Source organism: Anomalospiza imberbis, chromosome 1 (genome assembly GCF_031753505.1).
Source record: "Anomalospiza imberbis isolate Cuckoo-Finch-1a 21T00152 chromosome 1, ASM3175350v1, whole genome shotgun sequence".
NCBI lineage: Eukaryota > Metazoa > Chordata > Aves > Passeriformes > Viduidae > Anomalospiza > Anomalospiza imberbis.
Genome location: NC_089681.1, coordinates 45,312,728 through 45,332,987, shown reverse-complemented (window position 1 = coordinate 45,332,987; position 20,260 = coordinate 45,312,728). Strand labels below are relative to the sequence as shown.

General features: G+C 38.9%; 1 protein-coding gene and 1 long non-coding RNA gene across 5 annotated transcripts in view; both read right to left on the bottom strand.

Annotated features, from left to right (window-relative positions):
• CDH2 (cadherin 2) overlaps nucleotides 1-20,260 on the bottom strand; it is a 114,674-nt gene that overhangs the window by 81,912 nt on the left and 12,502 nt on the right. Inside the window, exon 1 of one of the 4 annotated variants that reach the window (XM_068190060.1) lies at nucleotides 11,994-12,051. The exons of 2 other annotated variants lie outside the window; for them this stretch is intronic. In XM_068190060.1, coding sequence (XP_068046161.1) covers nucleotides 11,994-12,036 — 43 coding nt within the window. In that variant the 5' untranslated portion in view covers nucleotides 12,037-12,051. Of the gene's footprint in view, nucleotides 1-8,545; nucleotides 8,563-11,993; nucleotides 12,052-20,260 lie in introns of those variants that run through there. One more of the 4 variants, XM_068190068.1, reaches the window with a different exon arrangement.
• On the bottom strand, nucleotides 15,780-19,727 carry LOC137473942 (uncharacterized). The gene is made up of 2 exons (XR_010999074.1): nucleotides 17,665-19,727; nucleotides 15,780-17,289 (listed from the first exon to the last, which is right to left on the bottom strand). It is a non-coding gene; the product is annotated as an uncharacterized lncRNA (long non-coding RNA).

Genomic DNA, 20,260 nt, shown 5'->3' with positions numbered 1-20,260 from the left:
ACATTGTTATGATTTTTTTAATTAAGGTTTTTCATTTTTTTTAACAGTATTTTTTGTGTCACCTTTGTATGTTTGACTGTTGTATTTTACAGACTCTGGCAGTGGAGAAACAAGTAAGTTCACAAAGCGTGGCAGGATTTGACCCCAATTCTTCCTCTTTTAGCTGTAAAGGATACCCACAGAAACATGCTCAGCTGCTCACTGCTATTAGAAGTATTCAGCATTTAAATCTGCACTGCTTGCTTCCCTTAATGTCTTTCTTAATTTTTGCATTACTTTTGACTGAAAATTTCTCTTTTACATCTTAACTTCACTTAATGCATGAAGCAATAATGACTATCAACTAATTACAGATCTAGCAGAAAGTACAGCCAGAATCCATATGATCGAAGTTTACAGAACACCTTGTCCCATATGATGGAAGTTTACAGAACACCTTGTCCCCTGCAGATAACTTAAATCACACCCACTACAGGCTCCTGGAGGCATGCAGCTCTTTGATTTTCCTGTCTCTCCTTTGTAGACAGAATCATTGGACCAAAATAAACCACAGACACCTTCTGCTATTACCATCCTGGGAGCTGCCTGGAGATGACCAGAGGTGCCTCCAGCATCTGACCTCCCCGCAACTGCGGCAGGACAGCATCTGGGAATGCAGTACACATTGTGCCTGCCCAGGTTCCATGAGATCTGACACGGAGGTGAGCCAGAGATAAGGGCCATCAGCTCACTGCCACACCTCTTAAGTCATTTGCCCAAAATAGCCTCAGTATCTGTGGCATTCAAAGAAGATGTCTGATGCATGTGCACGTTCTGGTCTCTCTCCAAATTCACTCATTAGATATTGTTTTTTTAAGTTGCAGAATATAAAGACAAAAGTGTAAGAATTGTATCAAAGAATACAAAGTACCTGGAGCAAAAAAAATCTTCATTCTCCAAAACCTAACACTAAATTATTAAAGGCTAAAAAAAATAGAAGGGAAGAAAAGAAGAGGAAAAAGAAAGCAAAAGGTTAAACCACCATCCTCAGCTTTCTCCACGATGAAAACACTGCCAGCAAATGATTAGCAGTTACCAAAATCTGTCTTCAATGAGTATTTCAACTCAAAGCCTCTGCTGAGGACAGGAGGATTTCCCCATTTTTCTTACTTATCTTTATAAAAGACTATTTCACTCAAATACGTAAGAAAACTTTATTGTGAGGGTTCTTTACATTGTCTCTTTTGGGTGAAACAGAGTTGCTCTTTGAAAATACTTATTTTCATTAAAGGCTTCAGATGGTCTCTGGAAGCTTATCGCATAGCTAGACCCTTCTTAAATATAGAAATCACCTTTGATACTTGCTTTTTATTCTTTTTTAAAATGCACTTTTAAAAAAAGCATCTCAAGAATCCCAAGACTTTGAAGATTGCTATTGTGTCTTCATTCCCAGTACAAGGGTGGAGCATAGCTCTGATCTCCTTGGACAGAGATTAGCCTTGCTTGGAAGAACTGGTGGTACACTGTGCCTCAGCAAACCCACTGTGCTCTCTCCCCTGTGGCACACAAATGCCACCATGGCCATGGGTGGGAAGCAAGGCCTCCCTAGTACATGTGGCTCCATTCAGAGCTGTCTGATCCCAAAGCTTTCCTACCCACATTCACAATACAAAGGTTTCCAGATCAGCCCTTCAGACTCACAAGCTACCTTGCCCAATGATGCAAAGCCAAGCAGTATGACATACAGGGATGACTTACAAGATTTAAAGAGAAAATATTTCAGTAAAGGCAACCTGGTGTACTCCAACTAGCCTTACACATACTTTAGTGAGATAATTTTTAATCCACGTGCCATTCTCCCCCTGTATGCAATACTGCTATCCTTTTAGAAGCAAAGGATCACCATGGGAAATGAAAAACTGAACTAGGTATCAATAACTGGTATTGCTTACCGAGCTTTCCAACATGAAACAAGCACGAAACAAAAGACAAAGGCTGCAAAACACATTACATAAAACCAGGGTGTATTTTTATTTTTGTTTTGTTTTTTTTTATAAAAATCAAAGGCATTAGTAGATGGCAGAGTTACTGCATTATTGAAGAGCCCATTCCAATCTCAACATTTTTACTGGGAAGTTTTCATGCTTAATTGCTCTGAACTATGAACAATGCTCTGCATTTTTTAAACCATTCCTGGCATCCTGCTCTAAAAAACCTGTTCCTCCAAGTTTATGTTTACTGCCTAAGCCAATGTCATACCGCTTTAAAAGTGTTTCCAAATACTCAAAACTACAACTTTTGAAATTTATGGATGAGAGATTTTAAGCATAAGGACAGAGAGATGGAGAAAGCACTCATTAAATGTTCCGAGGGAGCGGGGTGGCTGAGCAAAGGGACAGACCCTTTGGCGAGTGCAATCTTCCATCCAAACTCTCCTACAAGCAAGGACTCTACCTCCAGATCACCTATAAACCTTTGGCATTTCTGGTGACACACAACAGGATGTGGGCTCTTGCTCCCTACAGTGTCAGTGACTAGAAAGTGAAATAACTCCCAAAAAAAGTGTGATGTTCCCGGTAGTTCTGGGCAGTTCCTACACTAGAATCAACTCACAAGACACTGTCCAACACTGCCGGGCACAAATTATCTCTGGTATTAACCACCGGTTTCTAGAAAGCAAAATTCACTTCAAGCTTAGAACGCAGCTTCTGTAATGACAGTAAATGATGAAATTTCACTGTTTTCTGCTGCTTCAAGAATGTAAAGGAGAAAAAAAAACAATTCACCTAATGAGAGCTGGGCCTATATAATTTAATTACTATTGAGGTACAGCATTTACCATTTAAGAACAGATGTCCCTTGTTTTCACATCTACTGCAGTTTGACAGAAGTACAAAAAAGTTACAGAAACAACATCTAATTACCAATCTTAATGGCAAATACGCAGGAACTACAGATTTCTATGTTTTATCATGTCATGGATTTCCCAACTTGTGACTTGGAATAGAAGAAAAACCCCCGGGGAACTCAATCAAATAATTTTCTCTCTTGTGTTCTTCTCCTTCCTCACACAGAATATTTGCAGTAAAACCAAGATGCACATTAACTATCATGAGCTGTTTACTGATCTCTGCTTAATACATGCACTGTTGCAAGTGTATTAAAATTGCTTCTTTTAAAATTTAATATTCATATTCAGTACCTTGCATAGCATCTCAGAAAAGCTGAACATTAACAAGTTCCTAATACTCCTAAAAATTGCTCTGTTTTTTCAGTATTACAGTCTACTTCTGAAGTTTTGCACCATGACAAGAATTCACCCATGCAAGGAAGACAGTCATTGAATTCAGATAAGGAAGTCGTTCTGTACTGCATCTGTCTAAATACTGCAGATTTATTTTCACACTGTTCTCATAAGAGCACAAAATAGTTCAGATGTATAAAAACTAATAAAAAAGAAATGTCTTTATTGAATTTTTGATTCAACAATGAAAGCCTCCCTCCCCTTAAAATCTGCTTAGAAAAATTAAAATTATTGGCAAAACCACACTGTATTGCATTGAAAAGCCCCCTCTGGCCACAGCTGTCAGTTTTTACTTTTAGAATCAGGATCTGCCTATGGGCACACAGATAGCTTGTAGCTCATAGGCTCATTACAAGTCAAGGGCAAATAAAAAAAAATAATCCATGTAAACCAGTAGGATATACTAACATAACTTTGGATGTTTAGATTATGCAACTGCACATCAATATTCTAATTAAAAAGGTACAAATGAACATCCAACTTTATGGGAAAACATATAAGTCGTAAGAAAAAGCAACAAAAGTCCTGACCACTGGGTCAGATTATAATAAAATTAAATATCAAAAAATCTTTATCTGAAGAAACACACTGATGCCGTCCAATACATTCTCTTCATCACACCAACAATCTCAAGATACAACTTTATTCCTAATCGTCCCTGAACAGAAAACCAGTATCCTTGTAATTCCCTGTAACATTCACTTAAGATATATATAAATAACTTACAAATCTTTTCTAAAATGCAAGATCCATAGCAGATCTACACAATTTCCCTTTTCCAGCTGAGATATTCCAAAATAAAAAACAATGAAAAGTCTAAACCCCTAAATACTAGAAGCATATGAAGTTTGTGGTTGATTTTAGACTAGCCAGATTCGCCTTGGATTTCAAGTATTCTCAGAAACTCCAGACCTAGTTTTCCTCTTTCTTATACCATATACTTATATAAATCCACTGGTTTTGATGAATTACTTTTAAGCTGACCACTAATTTAAGAGGAGAGATAGATTGTGCTATTTAAAGAACTTCATAGTAGATAGTTTACAAGGCTGCCGGGCTTGTTATTTTTTTTCCTCCCTTAAAATGGGAAGCTTTAGAAAAGTTGTCCAAAACAAGTCACAGCCTTCAGCTTAAAAGAAAACATTCCTGTTGTTTTCAACCCAAACTTAATCAAACTGATTATTACAAGTCATGGAGAATGTGTCTATTTTTAACCCCAGTTACCACAGTACATACACCTGGAACAAGACTTCAGCCTTAGCAGAAGGGCAGCAAGCCTGGCTACCACAGGAAGTTACTGCAGAAAGCACTGTAGAACACTCCTGGAGACTGCTTCAAAGGTCCGTGTGACCAAGAGCCCTGGGGCTCTTTCACTTTCCCACCACAAAATACTTCCAACCTGAGATCTCAACTTTGCTAAGGACAGTGATGATCAAGGCCTGACAGAAGGCCACGCACATCCTTGTGCTGCTCTAGTTCTTCTGCTGCTGCCCTGGTGTCAGCACATCTTTATTGATAACTCACGGGAGGCTTTGACCCTCAAAGGCAAAGCGCAGACAGACAGCCTGAGTCATCAGCCCTGCAGCAGGACGGCAGCCTCCAGCAGAGAGCCAGCATGTGTACACCGAGGCAGCAGCATCCTCTGTTACAGCAGGAGACTCCAGCAGAGCTAGCCCTCAAATCTCTACACGTGGAAGAGTCGGAGGAACCGAGAATGCCACTGAAGCTCCTGAAGCAGCCCTGGTAGACTGTCATGTTTTACATCACCCCAGGTGACAAAAGAGAGTTTAATAGGGATCGCATGCAAAAATTACTTACAACTATGGTAGTCGGCTTTGCTTGCTTCATTCTGTCTTTGCAATAAGCCTGTGACTCTTCTTGTCTCAAGAGACTGCCACTTACTTAGGGGTTTACTCCTGGATTGTTAGTGTGGAGGTGTGGGAAGGGAGGGAGGAAGAGAGACCAGACAGACTGAAGATTAAAATGCTGCACATTGTTCTTGTATTTCACAGAAGGGCTTGAGCTAATGGTGAAAATAGCCATGATTTATACATTCATTAAAAAAAAAAGTAATCACAGTGAAAAGGTCATCTGATTTGCATACTAGATGCTCAAATCAACCACCCTGGCTCTGCAGATCTAAAAGGACAGCAAAGCAGTATGGCTGGCCAGTGAGAGATGAAGATCTCAGGAGAAAATGAGCAATACTTAAAAACACAGCTAGGATGCACTTCTGGTATGACAATTAAAATGATTTAGGCACAAGATCCTGCTAAAAGATGTGGTCTTGCAGCCCATGGTCCCATATCCCTCTTCTCCCAGGAGCCATTGCAGTGCAGCTATGGGACAAGTTCATCCACCCTGCTGATCCACAGCAATTTCACTTCTCTTTTACTTCAGTGTAAGCCTGCCATGTGATCAGACAAATGCACTGATTAATACCAAGGCAGCAAGACCACTGTAACTAGTGCAAAACATGCACATGGACCTCTGGGGAGGGCTAGGAAGAGATGTGGGACTGCCCTGTCCCATGGTAATTTAGATCACTTTGCTCCAATACAGGATTTAGACCTTAGACTTGAGAAGTAACATCTGCCTGAGCTCCTCTGTCACCAGGGAAGATGCACACTGGGTGTGACTCACATCAGGAGAGTTGTACCATACAGTCCTTCATCAAAATACGTCTTTCAGCCCACCCCTCTTTTTCCTACTACCTTGTGCAGAACCAAAAACAGAGACCAAGCTTTAATTTAGCCACCTCATCCACAGCAATGCAAATCCTTCCGCACGAGATTTCCTAGTGCGTTTGGGTCTGGGAGAGTGAGGCACTCTCCCAGAGTAGGGACTGTTATCACAGTAGGACTGTTATCCACAAGTAGGACTGTTATCAGCAAACTTTATTTTAATGTGCATCTGTTTTATGTTTGTCTCTCACTAGCAAGATATGCTTCTCTATCTGGGAGCTGCCAATGCTGCTCTGAAATTCTTATACCTTCTAAATAAGGGGAACTGTTACTCTTGAAATGAGGGAGGTTGGAGCTATCAGTCTTCCAAATTGGCCTTCTAATCTTCCCAGCCATTTTCAATATCCCCCATGACAGCACTCTTTAAGTCTTTCAATCACTGAGATTTAACTTTTTTTTAAGAGCCACAGATAGTGCCTGGAACCTGCAACATCCACCTTAGAGGGCTCTGAACACCGGATAGTTCAAGTCATAGAACCACTAAAAATTCTGCAGCCTGTAGCAAAAACGTTTTACAAGATAAAATTCAATTTTAATATTTGCTATAGTGAGGAAAATGTATTTTGAATGTTTAGTAGGAGCATCAGTTAAAAAGATGAGATATACCATGCTCATCCACATGCACTGAGAAAGGCAGCAAATAACAGTGCATAAGTGAGAATTAATCCCCCAATCACATTATCAGAATTAACTGGGCATATTCTGAAACAATCTAAAACCCCTTGTCTGTTCCATATTGAGTATTACAGACCCCACTGTCCCCTTGGCATCCCCAGGTCTTTCTGAAGACTTGTCTAATATTATAATTCTGTTAATTAAAGAATTATTATATAATAAAATATAAAACCCCAAATATTTACTTTTTATTGTTGGCAAAATTAGGAAATTTAACATAAAGTATGTCATACAAAATGAGCAATGTTATTGAAACAGTTTGCTTTTATGGCATAAAAGTGACCTTCTTCTCTCTCAGTTCATGGGATTGTTTGCTCAGAATTTAATTTATCCTGTGCATGCAGATCTGTGCATGGCTTGCAGAAATTTTAAAATGCAAGATAACAAATATAAGATTCCTACTAAAAAAATAATACAGAGACATTAGAACTGTAACCAAACAAAAAAACCCCATGTTTTGACCGGCAGTGACATTCTGACACTACCCATTATCTGGAAAATTCTCTGCATCATAAATATACATGGTTGAGAGACATCATTAAAACACTGGTATAACAGCTTACCAAACTATTTATCTATCTCTACCCCTTCTACAAAGTGTAAATGCTTTACAAGAAGTTATTGCTACTAAAAAATACATATATAGCCCTTAAGATTTTGCTCATCTGCTAGGCTCACATTCACAATTTTTTGATTGTTTGCAACAGAAGTCACATTTACCATCTTTGAGCAGACAGCAAGTAGTCTATAAAAGCAGCCCTTTCCAAGACCTTATTTGGTTACCCTACAAAAACTTTAGGTACTTTTTGAAAGTTGATAGTCACGTACAGGAGCAAATGTTTGGAGAGAGCTTATTCAGATTTTATCTATGCGTCCTGCATGATAGATGGGGCTTAAAGAATTAAGAACCTTTGTATACTATTGTTGGGTTTTTTGAGGAACATGTAACTCAATAATGTTAGGACTCAATAACTTTTCTTTTTGTTTTAAATCAGCTGCAATATAAAACCCACAGACCCTGAGACAGTAGCCACCTTAAGCCAGGCTTCAGCATTGCACCATGACCTGCTCAGCAGTCTGGAACAGCCATTTCTGCTGGGATTTCTCTTGCAAAATTGCTTCCTAAAGCCAGGTGCACCTGTGCTTTTATAGTTTTTGCTTCCTTTAAACAGCAAACTCACGGAAGGCTAACAAAAATCTTACATTTTAGCCACACTATGTTGGCTTTTTGGCATGAATCTGTAAATTACAGAGACTTTGTTTCAGAAACTGGAAGGAGGAAATAACTGCCAAATCATTTGCAGCTGTAACAACTGATAGAATCACTTTCTCTGAGGAAAAAATATTCCTTTTTATAAATAATGACACATATCATTCTTAAACAATTAATTGGCACAAGGTACAAGAAGAAGATTTTAATTAATTGAGACTTGGCATGGTCAGAAGTGCGGGTAGTGACACACAGGGTAAGGATGAGAGGGATTTCTTTTGCTGTTAATTTGTATTTGAAGTTTCACTTAATTTGTATTTGAAGTTTCACCGTGATACAGACTTCATTCCTGTTCTGGTAAACACACTGAATCAATTACACATAGGCAAAAACACCTGCAGTACCTAAAACACTAAATGTGCTATTTGCTCCAAGCTGTTAAAACTACTGCCCTAACATAGCTCTGTATAAATGCACTTCAAGAGGTTAAAATTCCACTCTGTTTCAGTGCTTCTCTCTTCCAGTCAGGAAAGCACTGTGATATTGACCTTCTCCAGCTACCTTCATACACATGAGCACTCCCTGCCCACATGTGCTGACCCAGTTTTCACTAATTTCAGCAGTAATAAGTACTTTTTCAACAGAGACTCCTTCAGAAGAAACCAAATCAACTAAAGCTCCTTTTGCATAACCTACCAAGCAGTTATAAGTTACTGGCTACTGGATGCAGATGACAGACTGATCTGAACCTGTGACCTCTGAGGGACCTACACTCCCCCATTAACCATCCCCCGAGAATCAAGTTGATCAATTTTTTATAAAAGCACATACATGCACTAAAGCACCATAAAGGGAAAATTGGGGTTATTTGAACAGAAAAGCCCATACTGAATTTGAAAGTGAAAGACTTTCATTGAAGTATTATTTCTACAGTATAAAATGCATACTTACTGCTTTACAGAAAACACTTAACGCAAGGGGTTTTTTGTTTTGGTTTTGAGTTTTTCTCCCTTGAAGAATTCAGACAATCATCAGCATTGAAAGCTAAATCTATGCAAACATTAATTGGATTTAATGAATGCACCGTGACAAGAATTTGATTTAGGGAAGTACATTCCAAAGAACTTTTAGCATAAAAGATGATGCTAAACAAACACCATAACAGCTGATGCATGGAGTCTTGGTGGTTAATAAAACCACATACTTGACCTACTGATACAGTTCACACTTCTGTCAGTAAACAATATTCTTACAGAGGGTAGTTAGCAAGTGTGTGAGGTATCAATGAGTGAGAGATGTTTTATAGATTAGAAAATGCAGACATTAAGAAGACCCTGAAAACTGAATTTTAAATGTGTGATCTTTGTCTACCTTTCCCAACAAGAGTTCTTATGTACCAGTTTTTTTGTATGGGTAGGAAGAAATTTTTTACTGTGAGAGCAGTGAGGCACTGGAACAGGTTGCCCAGAAAAGCTGTGGGTGCTCCATTTCTGGGAGTGCTGAAGGCCAGTTTGGATAGTGCTCTGAGCTACCTCGTCCAGTGGAAGATGTCCCTGCTCATGGGCAGGAGGGCTGGAACTAGATGGTCTTTTAAGTTCCTTCCAACCCAAACCATTCTATGATTCTCCTTTGTAGAAACCTACTTGTGCCAGGCATTCAATTCAAGTTTAAGAACCTGTACTACATACCACCAAAAACCTTACAACATAAACACCACCAATAGTTTATGCATCCAGTTTCTGCCACAAGGCTTGAAAATGAAATGGCTACACCATATAGCAATAATTTTAATAATGAACATAAATATGATCCAAATCCAGGAAAACTCAACAGAGTAACTTCCACTGACTCAGCTATGCATCATGTGTGCACAACTAGTTGACATAACCCAGAAGAAATGAAGACAGGAAAAATACTCATGCACACTTAGTATTATGTTATTAATGTTTAAAAACCAATCACTTGTGGGAAAAAAAAGGAACTTCTTTTTCCTTTTTTCATGTGCTTAAATTAAAAAAAAATGACCTACTGTAACCAGTGAGCCACCATTAATAACAGTTCCATACTGAAAACAACTAAGAGCTTACCCTTTACCCACACATAATTTTGATACAGGTATACTAAATGCAGAAGTCAAAGTCTACTTACATAGATGTTTTGCTTGTATTTGATTGCCAGTTTATTTGTATTTGAATATCAATTTGCAAGCTAATTAGAGAACATTGCTTAGCCCATTACAGGAAAATAGTGCTCCACCATTAACTGCAGTGCTATCTCACTAACTCCTTTAAAGACTGGCTTCAAACACCATCTTCATCTTCATTCAAAACAATTAGTGTACATTTATTTCCCATTTTAAACTGCAGCGAATCAAATTTTTAAACACTTTAACAGATTGCACTGCTATTTTGATAGCTTTTATGTTATAAATTGTACTTTTAGGGATTCTGACTTTCCTATTTAACAGAATGTTAAACTGGAACTCACAGAGGGCTTTAAATAATTCCTTCTCTCTACAACCTGAGAGGCATATGCCATTAACTTTCAAAACCAAACAAAATCTACTTCTTAAAAGGCAGCACAGTGCACAAGAAAGAGCTGCAGGCAAGCAGACACAATCATGATATTTGCCACTACTCACAGGTCTGCCAAAACACAGCAGACGGTAAAAAAGAAGGAAAAAATAAATCTAAACGGACCAGTTTCTGAGCTCTGCAGGCAGCTCAGAGGAGGAGGAGATGCATCTGAGCCTTGCTGTGCTGCTCCTCTGCCCAGAGCATCAGTGCCTACTGGCAGGCAGGAGCTGCAGCCAGCAGGGTGAGGGATGGCAGCCGTGGGCATCACTGGGTGCCCTGGTTCTCCGGGATTATCTGCAGCCAGGCTGGCAGGTTAATGGGATTGCTCACCGTCATCCGCAACCCAGCTAAGAACCGTCGGCACAATTCACGACTGTGCCTGGGTAGTGCTGGGATGCAGCGGCCATCAAGGGCAAGGGATGGCAGGGAACTTATCCTCAGCCACCCAATCCTGAATATATTAAAACAGCAGGAAGAAAGCACTGCAGAGAGAAAAGAGGGTGGGAAAAAACCTAACAGAGACTCTAACACAGTGGAGTTTCATTCAGTTATGAACTCCTTTTATCTCATCACCACTGACACACCTCTTTTCTCATTAATTTATCTCCTTTTCCACAGCAGATCCCAGCAAATCAACAACTAACCTGACCCAGAAGACAATGAGCCCAGAAAAAGAAGGAACAGTTTTGTAATACATCTTGCTGATCAAGCACACTCATCCTGCAGCCATATCATTGCAATGCATTTCTAGCAATAGGAAAGGTTTATATTTTGGGTATATCCTCTCCTAGCTTTACTTAAGGCTGGTGTTTTTATATGCACTTAAATTGCACATATATACACACAAGGAGAGAAAAACGGAAAAAATATTGGTGGTACCAAGTCACCTGTAACAAAAAGCAGCAGTGGGTTTTAATACCACTTCACAGACACTGATGGACCCTTAGTGCACAAACTCAATGTTTCCTCCAAAACAGTGGACAAGTCATAATGTGCAGCTGTAGGTACTCTAGCTAACCTCATGTCTTGGCTATAAGATCAGTTTATCTTCAAAAGGCTCTTCCTTGTGCATGTTCTGATCTTGGCTGAATACTCAGATAATTACGTTTTTTAACTTAAACTGCAAAAAAAAAAAAACAAAAAACGGAAGATGTGGGACACCACACTGTCATTTTGGTGTAAAGAGGGCCTAGTGGTTTCTCCTAGAAAAGCTTCTCAGCACTACATGCTCACTTATTTCATACTGGTGAGCTCTACTGGGTCCTCAGCATTTCCTTTAGGGTGGGTATCAGATACCCATGGCTATCTCAAACTGGATGCCGTGAGGAAATTTAAAAGTATTCCAAGATATTTTCCTTTTTACCTTGGGTTGCTTCTGCCTCCTCTTTCAACTAATGTGAAGTTTCTCTACTCTTTCTAGGGTTGTGGACAACCTCTGCTTTCCCTTCCCCCTTGCATGACACCAGGGTTCATAACTCTACCCTCCATTCATCAGCCTTCATCACCCGGATTCTTCTGCTTCCATCTTTTCCCCAGCCTCAGCTCCATTTTGCACTCCAGTGTTTCATTCCATTTACCCCCCAACATTATTTTCCCCACCCTCTGGAGGACACATCAACCAGCAAGGGCATATGGAAACGAGTAGAAAACCATCTGTGCTGTGTTAAATTGGAAAGATTTAAAGGGTACCAAAGGCCAGTTGCTCCTTCTGCAGTCTAATTAGAAGATAATAGCAAGTCCAGTAAATTTCCTTTCCATCCAAAATCTGACCCTGTTTCTTTGCACCTTGTTTCTGCTCCTTCTTTCTCCTGAGTTTAGCAAGGCTGGCTCTGAAGCCTAGGACACGTTGTAAAAGCTTGGACGTGAACTCTTCCAGAAGTTATTATTTACAGAATAAAAAAAGTGCCCTCACATTGAGTGTCCCAAGTTCAACCAAAAGCAATAAATCTGCCTCACTGCATTCGACCAAAATCAGAGCAGCTCAAACCGTACTTGGGATTTGTGGACTGACATCCAAGTCTTCAATGCAGAAGTATGTGATTTAATGTGGTCTTTAAGTGTTTAAATACTAGAGGAGCTTATCTGTATTTAGTATGGTAATATGTTTTGCAATAAAGGATATTTCCTGTAATATCAGCTCAGTAGGATGCTCTCGTAAATTTGTCTTACAGATTGTTAGAAAAATGACAAGTCAACAGAAGATGTACTGTAGTCCTAAGTGACAATTTGAATTCCTAATTATAAATACCATTTTCTTATATTATGTATACTAACATAGAAGGCTTCACCTGAGTTTCTGTTCCATGTATTCCATATACTAATGTACCACACAAAGAAACATTTTTTTTTCCATGCAGCTCTTGCATGCAACAACAACTTTCTTCTGTAACTAAATAAATCACCCATACCAAGGGGCACCTTTGCCTATCGGGGAGGTTTTCTGCACAGCTTTTCAGCCACCATTCCTCCCAGCCTTCCCTAGAGCATTGGTCAGCACTGAAGAACGCTCTAACTACAATGATTCCAGGAAAAATAATGGTCCCTTGGGAATCAAAGCCAGATGGGATAGCTTAAAATTGAACTAAGGCTACACTAAATGGTGTTAAAAAGTCTATAATGCTAGACCCAGCTTCAGAGGGCAGAAAGAAACATCTCCTTTGCCATCCTTCATTGAGCCATGCTCAGAGGCAGCTAACAATTCTGCTGTTGTAATTCAGATTTCTGCACACAGAAAGGACTCTACATTTGAGACCCTCACAAGTAACCAGCTGAATATAGGAAAACAGAATAAGTACTAATTAATTCATTGCATTCCAAGTAAATGCACTACAGACAGAAATTGCTATCTCAACTGGACTAATTAACTAAGACAGTAATTTAAAGATCCCAGAACACTGCAACTGTTCAATATTTCTGTAGGTGTATTTTTCTTTTTATCAAGATGGTGTTATAAGAATCTACATGAGAAACAGAAGCAGCGCTCCTTTTCCAAAGAGTAAGGGAGAATCATGTTTCTTCTTTGGGAAAACTAAACAGAGTAGTTTATTTGGGATTTTACTATAAAATATATTTCCACCTGTATTACAAATATTCCATGAAAAGTAAAAATTTTGTTCAGTACATTTCAGTAAGATTTTTTTAGAATTCCTTCTTACCTAGAACTGAAGTCATAAATTCTTTGATACTGGATATACAAATTGATTCACATACTGCTTTACAATCCCCCAAGGGATAACAGAATTATGTTTCTGAAATGTTAGTCCTTTGTACACATTTATAACATCACTGCATTTCCTTATTTATGCTTATTCTCCATTTATATGTATGTAACATTCAACATACAAGCTTGAAATGTGATGATACCAACTTATAGCCAGTAGTTTAATACTCAAAAATAAAATCAGGTATCACAAGTCAGACAAAAAAAGCAAAAAGAAGTCACCATTCAACCAGGTAAATTACTACTGTTCAGCAAGGTGCAGATATGCTATACACACTCTAGAATATAATCCATGTTTAAGTAGTTGGTAAAAAGGAATAAAGAAATGACATATCAAGAAAAGCAGTCTCTTGCTTCAGCAAAAGAAAGGGCTAATTTTCAGGGGACGAGTATCTAAGAATAGATTAAGAGCTTGGTACATTAACAGACAATTCATATCACAAAACAGGTACTGTGCTAGCGTAGTGAAAGCAAAAAGAAGCAGCTCCTCCAATCCAGGATAGCAAGCTCAAAACTGACATTGGAGAACTTAGGATGCTGTGGGGTATCGAAAGACTACAAACAGGAAAACTGTTTGAGAAAAAAAGATGAAAAGGATTAAAAAGGCAAGAAACCAAGAACTGGAATGCAACTGTAACATGCAATCAAACAGCAAGGCACAGCATCACCATGTAACAGCAATAGAATTTATTCTGCTTCTCAAAGAAGAGGGCAAAACTAAACCTACTAAATCTTAAGCATAACTCAGGGGGGAAAATATCTTAACAACAGAAGCTTCTGGAAAAAAAAATCACTCCCACTAAGGCTTAAAGAGTAACTAGAAAGGGATGGTATGTTGTAGTTGTTTTTTTCTTTCTTCTTTCTTTGCATGAGGGGGCAGAGTGAAGAGTACAGGAAAAGAATTTCAGAAAACAATACATTTGGGAAGAATTGAAACAATTTTTCCCCAGCTTGCCAGCTGCTCATAGAGAGACCCCATCTATCTGAGACTGTTTGGCTGTCTGCCTGGAAGGAACTTGTCAACTTGTCTTTTTGCTTAAGGCAAGGAGACTGCAAACAAAGTGGTTACTATTTTCTTTTTTTTTTTTTTTAATAGAAGAAAAAAAAAAAGGCCAAATTTTTTTTCCTGGGCAAAGACTTATTTCCCTCTTGGAAAATATAAGTCGTCTAAGAACACTTTCCTTGGCTCTACAGTTAATCCACCTTAAAAGATATGCTGCTGTCTTCAATTTTAAGCATTACAACTTTTTAAAAAGCAATTTTATTCTTTGCTGATGGTAAACATTTGTATATGCAGAATAATAAAACAACACTAGCAACAAAGCCAAGTAGCTTCACCCGGGATAGACAGTGTCCACGTAAGCCTCCTACGTCATGAAGAAATGGCAAGTTACTCTTAAACACCAGGCCATGCCTGAGGGCCACACTCCTCACAACAATACATTCCTGGATTGAGACCAATTGGCATTTTCAATGGTAAAGTACAAAATAAGTCTGTGGGAATGCAAAAATCAAGATTTGCCACTCAGTTTGAAAGTATCAAAACAAATGCTATTTTCTAAGCATTTCACTGCTGGAGGAGAGAAATCAGCAGGGACACCATGGCTCTGTTTAAGCCTACAAGGTCATTCAGAAAAAAAGTCTAAAGGAGTGGGAGTGAAAATTTACCCAGATAAATTGGCTAACCCTGTTTATTTTATGGTTTCATGAGCACTTGGTACCAGGCTCAAAGAGGAGGGAAGGCATAAGCATGCCTTTTTTGTCAGAGCTAATGCTTACTGTGGCTTAAATGGCTCACGAAACTACAGTGTTAATCACCCATAATCACTGCTTATCTCTGTGATCAACACCAAAACATTTTTTTTGCTTTATCATTGTGCAACACAAAGACCTTAGAAATATTTTATAGCTACACAGCATTTGAAGGAATGGTTTAGGAATGAATTTGCTTAGTAGAAAACTAAAACCATGCATTTAGTAACAGAACAGACAATGTTAAAATAACATCTCTGAAAGGTAAGAAACTGCTAAAATAATTAGCACCATAAGAATCTCTAAGAAATTATTGTGCAAACCATTCAAGTAACCTTTTGAGGTGAATGATTTTAGCTGAAAACGCTTTATTTGTATCTTAAAATTTGCAGGATATAGAACAAGGATTAGATAAACATGCTGGACATATCAAACTGCCACAAGTACTTTTCCCTGGATGAACTACAAAAATGTGATAAAACCAGTGCAAGCAAGGGCATTTAATATATTAAACATAACTCCCTCCTGACTTAACCTCCTCTTCTCTGAATACTACATCTTATTTATGGCTCTCCAAACAGTAATCACATTTTATTTACAGAAACCAGTCTTAAATACTGTGCCCTCAATTTGGGTTAGATATCAACTTCTATTAGCTGATGACTGGAGACTGTTTTGCATATTACTTATTTTCGTTTTTAAACGTTGGAGGATCTAAGTCCTAAAGAATTTCAAAGTATATTACATTTTAAAAGAGCTAGGGGCTCAAATAATCCCATGGTTTTATTACTAAGACAATTTTTAGCAATTAATGAAGTTTCTCTTAATTCTGCTTCTGAAAATTATTTTTTTTCTCCCTTTACAGAAATTAAGGTAGTAGTTCTGAGCTCACCTAGTTCCTTGGTAAAAATCACTGTAATTTCAATGAAGCTACCATTATCAAGTGAAACAACATGTCAAACATAGTAAACAAATTTAATATTAGGTCTATAGGACTAATAAACTACATTTAGCTTAAATGTATCTAGTGACCTGAGCATATTGTATCTTGGAAGTCAGACTTGCCAGACATTGTACAAGACAAATTGTAAGGTATCAGCTTCAAAGAGTCTCCAACAGAAGACCAGGGAAGTCTGCTCCAGGAGAACACAAGACCATAGGGCACTGGTGACACTATGCCAGAAGGAGGCAATAGGGGACAGCCTATATGGTGCAGGTTACCTCCTACACAGCTCAGTCACAGCCTACAAAACGAGAAGTTTCCAACTTCTGCGACTTCTCAAAAAGAATCATCTTTTCCATTTCCTCATCCTGAAACCAAGGGCAACAAGGGCAGCTCTCTTTCTCTCCCCACCTCCCTCCCATTAATAAATGTGGAGCAGTTTTTTCCCTTTTCCAATTTAAGTTATTCTGAATATATATTGCTCCACCAATTTTTCACATACTGGGACAACTGAACACTTGGACAAGAACTGAATGTGTAGCTGCCTCTCATGTCCTCATGCACAAAAGGAAAATAATCATTAGATGCTGTCATAGTGTCCTAGCCATGTGAATTAACAAAGCCATTATGAATTATTCTTAAATGCAATGGGAGTAAGTCCAATCCGCCATCAAAAAAAAGTACCACCTGAACACAGGATGAAAAAAATACCTCTTCAAAAACATACACTATAGTGCAGTGCAGGAAAAATTCTTATAATAGTGTTTTAAAAGCTAGATATCCTATGTTACTGTAACAAATGGAATACAGAGACCAACAAGTCATACGATAATTCTAATTTTATTTAAGTTTTGGTAAGACAGAAGCCAAAGAACTTAAGAGAAGCCTGTCCCTTAGTGTACTAGACAAAAACAAATAAACAAGACAGGTGATAAACATATGGTCATTTTTTTGGTCATTATTTTAAGAAGCAAGTTGTCAAGAAAGCATCAAGTAAGGGTCAAATTACTCTGTAGATAACTGAGCTTTCCATAAAGCCTCTGTGCTGGTGGTATCAATGCAGAAAACCAAAGAAAATGAAAGCCTTCATCTCTAAAACATACAGAAACTAGTCTAAGTATCTGCAAGGATATTGCAAGGTTATACAGGGAGAAAACTAGAAGCATCACAACCCAGATAGAACATAATCTGGTGACAGATGAATATTAAAAGACAATTTTTAAAAGCAATCTTTCTAGGAAAAAGGAGGGCTAAGAAGAACCTCCCTCCTTTATCAAATATGAGTAGAAACACAGGGACAAAGAATGAGGAAAAGGTTGAGGTACTTGGTGCCTTCTTTGCTGCAGTCCAGTAATAAAATCCAGTTGTTCTCTGGGTACCCTGCCCCTGAGCTAGAAGACTGGAACAGGGAGCAGAGTAAAATCCTCCAGGAAATTTTCAGTGACTTGCTGCATCACTTAGACACACACAACTCTATGGAGCCAGATGGGATCCACACAAAAGTACTGAATGAACTGGCAGAAGTGCACAGCGAGCCACTTTCCATCATTTATCAGCAGTCCTGGATGACCAGGGAGGTCACAGTTGATCAGAGGTGAATAAATTGGATGCACAGCTACAAAAAGCTGGAAGGAGGGCCTGCGGAGCTACAGGACTGTCAGCCTGACTTAGGGACTGGGGAAGGACATGGAGCAGATCACCTTGAGTACCACCATGCAGCACAAACAGGACAACCAGGAGATCAGGCCCAGTCAGCCTGAGTTCATGAAAGCCAGGTGCTGCTCGACTGGCCTGATCTCCTGTTATGACAGTGTGACCCACTGAGTGGATGAGTGGAAGGCTGTAGATGCTGTCCACCGATGCTTTAAAAAAGCCTCAGACACCGATCACCACACTATTCTTCTGGAGAAACTGGCTGCTCACAGCTTGGATAGGTGCAGTGCTCACTGGGTAAAAACCCAAAAATTGTCCAGCCAGCCAGGCCCAGGAAGTGGTGGTGAACAGAGTTGCATCCAGCTGGCAGCTGGCCGCCAGTGGTGTTCCCCAGGGCTCACTGCTGGGGCCAGTCCTGTTTAATATCTTTATCAATGATTGGGATGAGAGGATTAAGTGCACCTCAGCTGGGCAGGAATGCTGATCTGCTGGAGGGCAGGAAGGTAAAACAGAGGATCTGTGAGCCAAGGCCAATTGTATGACCTTATTGTTCTGTACAACTACCTGAAAGCAGGTTGTAATGAGGTGGGGGTTGGTCATTTCTTCGAGAAACAAGTGATAGGACAAGAAAAAATGGCATCACCATCCATCAGGGAGGTTTAGACTGGATATCAGGAAGAATTTCTTCAGCAAAAGGGTCAGCAAGCATTTGAACAAGCTGCCCAGGAAACTGTTGGGAGTCATCATCTCAGGAGGTATTTAAAGGACATGCAGATGTAGTGCTTAGGGACGTGGTTTAGTGGCAAACTTGGCAGTGCTGGATTAATGGATTGACTTTATGGTTTTAGAGGTCTTTTCCAACTTAAATAATTCCATGCATTTAGATAGGCGAGGCAGCCGAGATCAGAATCAGGCACATGATTATCCCTACGAAGCAAATGTCATGCAACTATACTTAACTTCCAGCATCATCTGAATCTAGTTTAATAACCAGAAAATAGGCTTTTGACAACAATAGTATTTCAAAATGACAGTGTAATTAAATTTAAGTCAAAGCTATGCAATGATGGACTGTATGTTTATGTGTAACCAGCAAATTATATGCTTTTAAGCATGTCAAAATTTTCAAAAGAATTAACCACTGCAGTAATTCAGTTGAGGAAACGGTAGTAGGAAAAAGACTCCCCCAGGTCATTTTTCAACCAGCTGATATGATGTGATACATACTGTTTGTCTCATACAGTGTTTCCAATTCCTACTTCCCTAAAATGTTATGCATTTTAATACCATTCAAGGACAAACCAACAGTCATGCTTCACTCACTTCTGAGAAGCAAAGGAAGGGACTGTGGGACTGGGATGAATAATGAGACAGGAAGTCAGTTCGTCATCCTATGTTACTAGTTCAGACTCAGTTAAAGCTGATTAGACATTATCATCAGGTTTGCATGAGCAACGACAACAGACAATTAGTGCCCAGTCTACTGTGGTTCCTAACCCATGGGAAAAGGGAAAAACTGCAGAAACAGCCTTGAGTCCATACAGAGTAACGAGAACTTCCACAGAACAGGGTAGATCTCAAAACTTGTGTGATCTCCATTTCAAGAGGAACTGATGGTATGACAGTTAATCTTTAACAAACATTTGGTGGTTTCAAGGAGGCACCTTTGGAAAGCATTTGGCTGCTGTGCTCTGCATCCCTGTTTCTGCCCCCTGCCCACGTTCATCACATACTGATGCCTATTACAGGAGTATATAGGAGATCCATCTATTTACTCCCATTTGGTGGAAAAGTGAGGAATATTCTCTTTCCTCTTTATTATTCTCTCAATTGGCAGAACATTTACTTCAATACATAAATTTCTAAGCCATCTTTTAATAAATCGAAAGTCTGTGCTGGTAGAATACACTTTCTTGAAACTGAATAGAGAAAGCTTTAATAACTCAAGTTTAAATATACTAAAGCTAATCAATTAATCCTGCATTCAAGTTTCCATTCTACTTCTAAGAAAGCACAAAACAGGTCTGTAAAATATAATTAACGAGAGACTGCAACATACAGCACATAAAATCAAGAGTACAGCTTTTACTTCATTTGTTTTGCAGACTCATTAGAATTTTTTTCATTTAAATGTCTTGAACTATGTAGCCAAATTTATATGTGAAAGAAACAACAAATTAAATTAAATTAGTCCTTATTTAAGC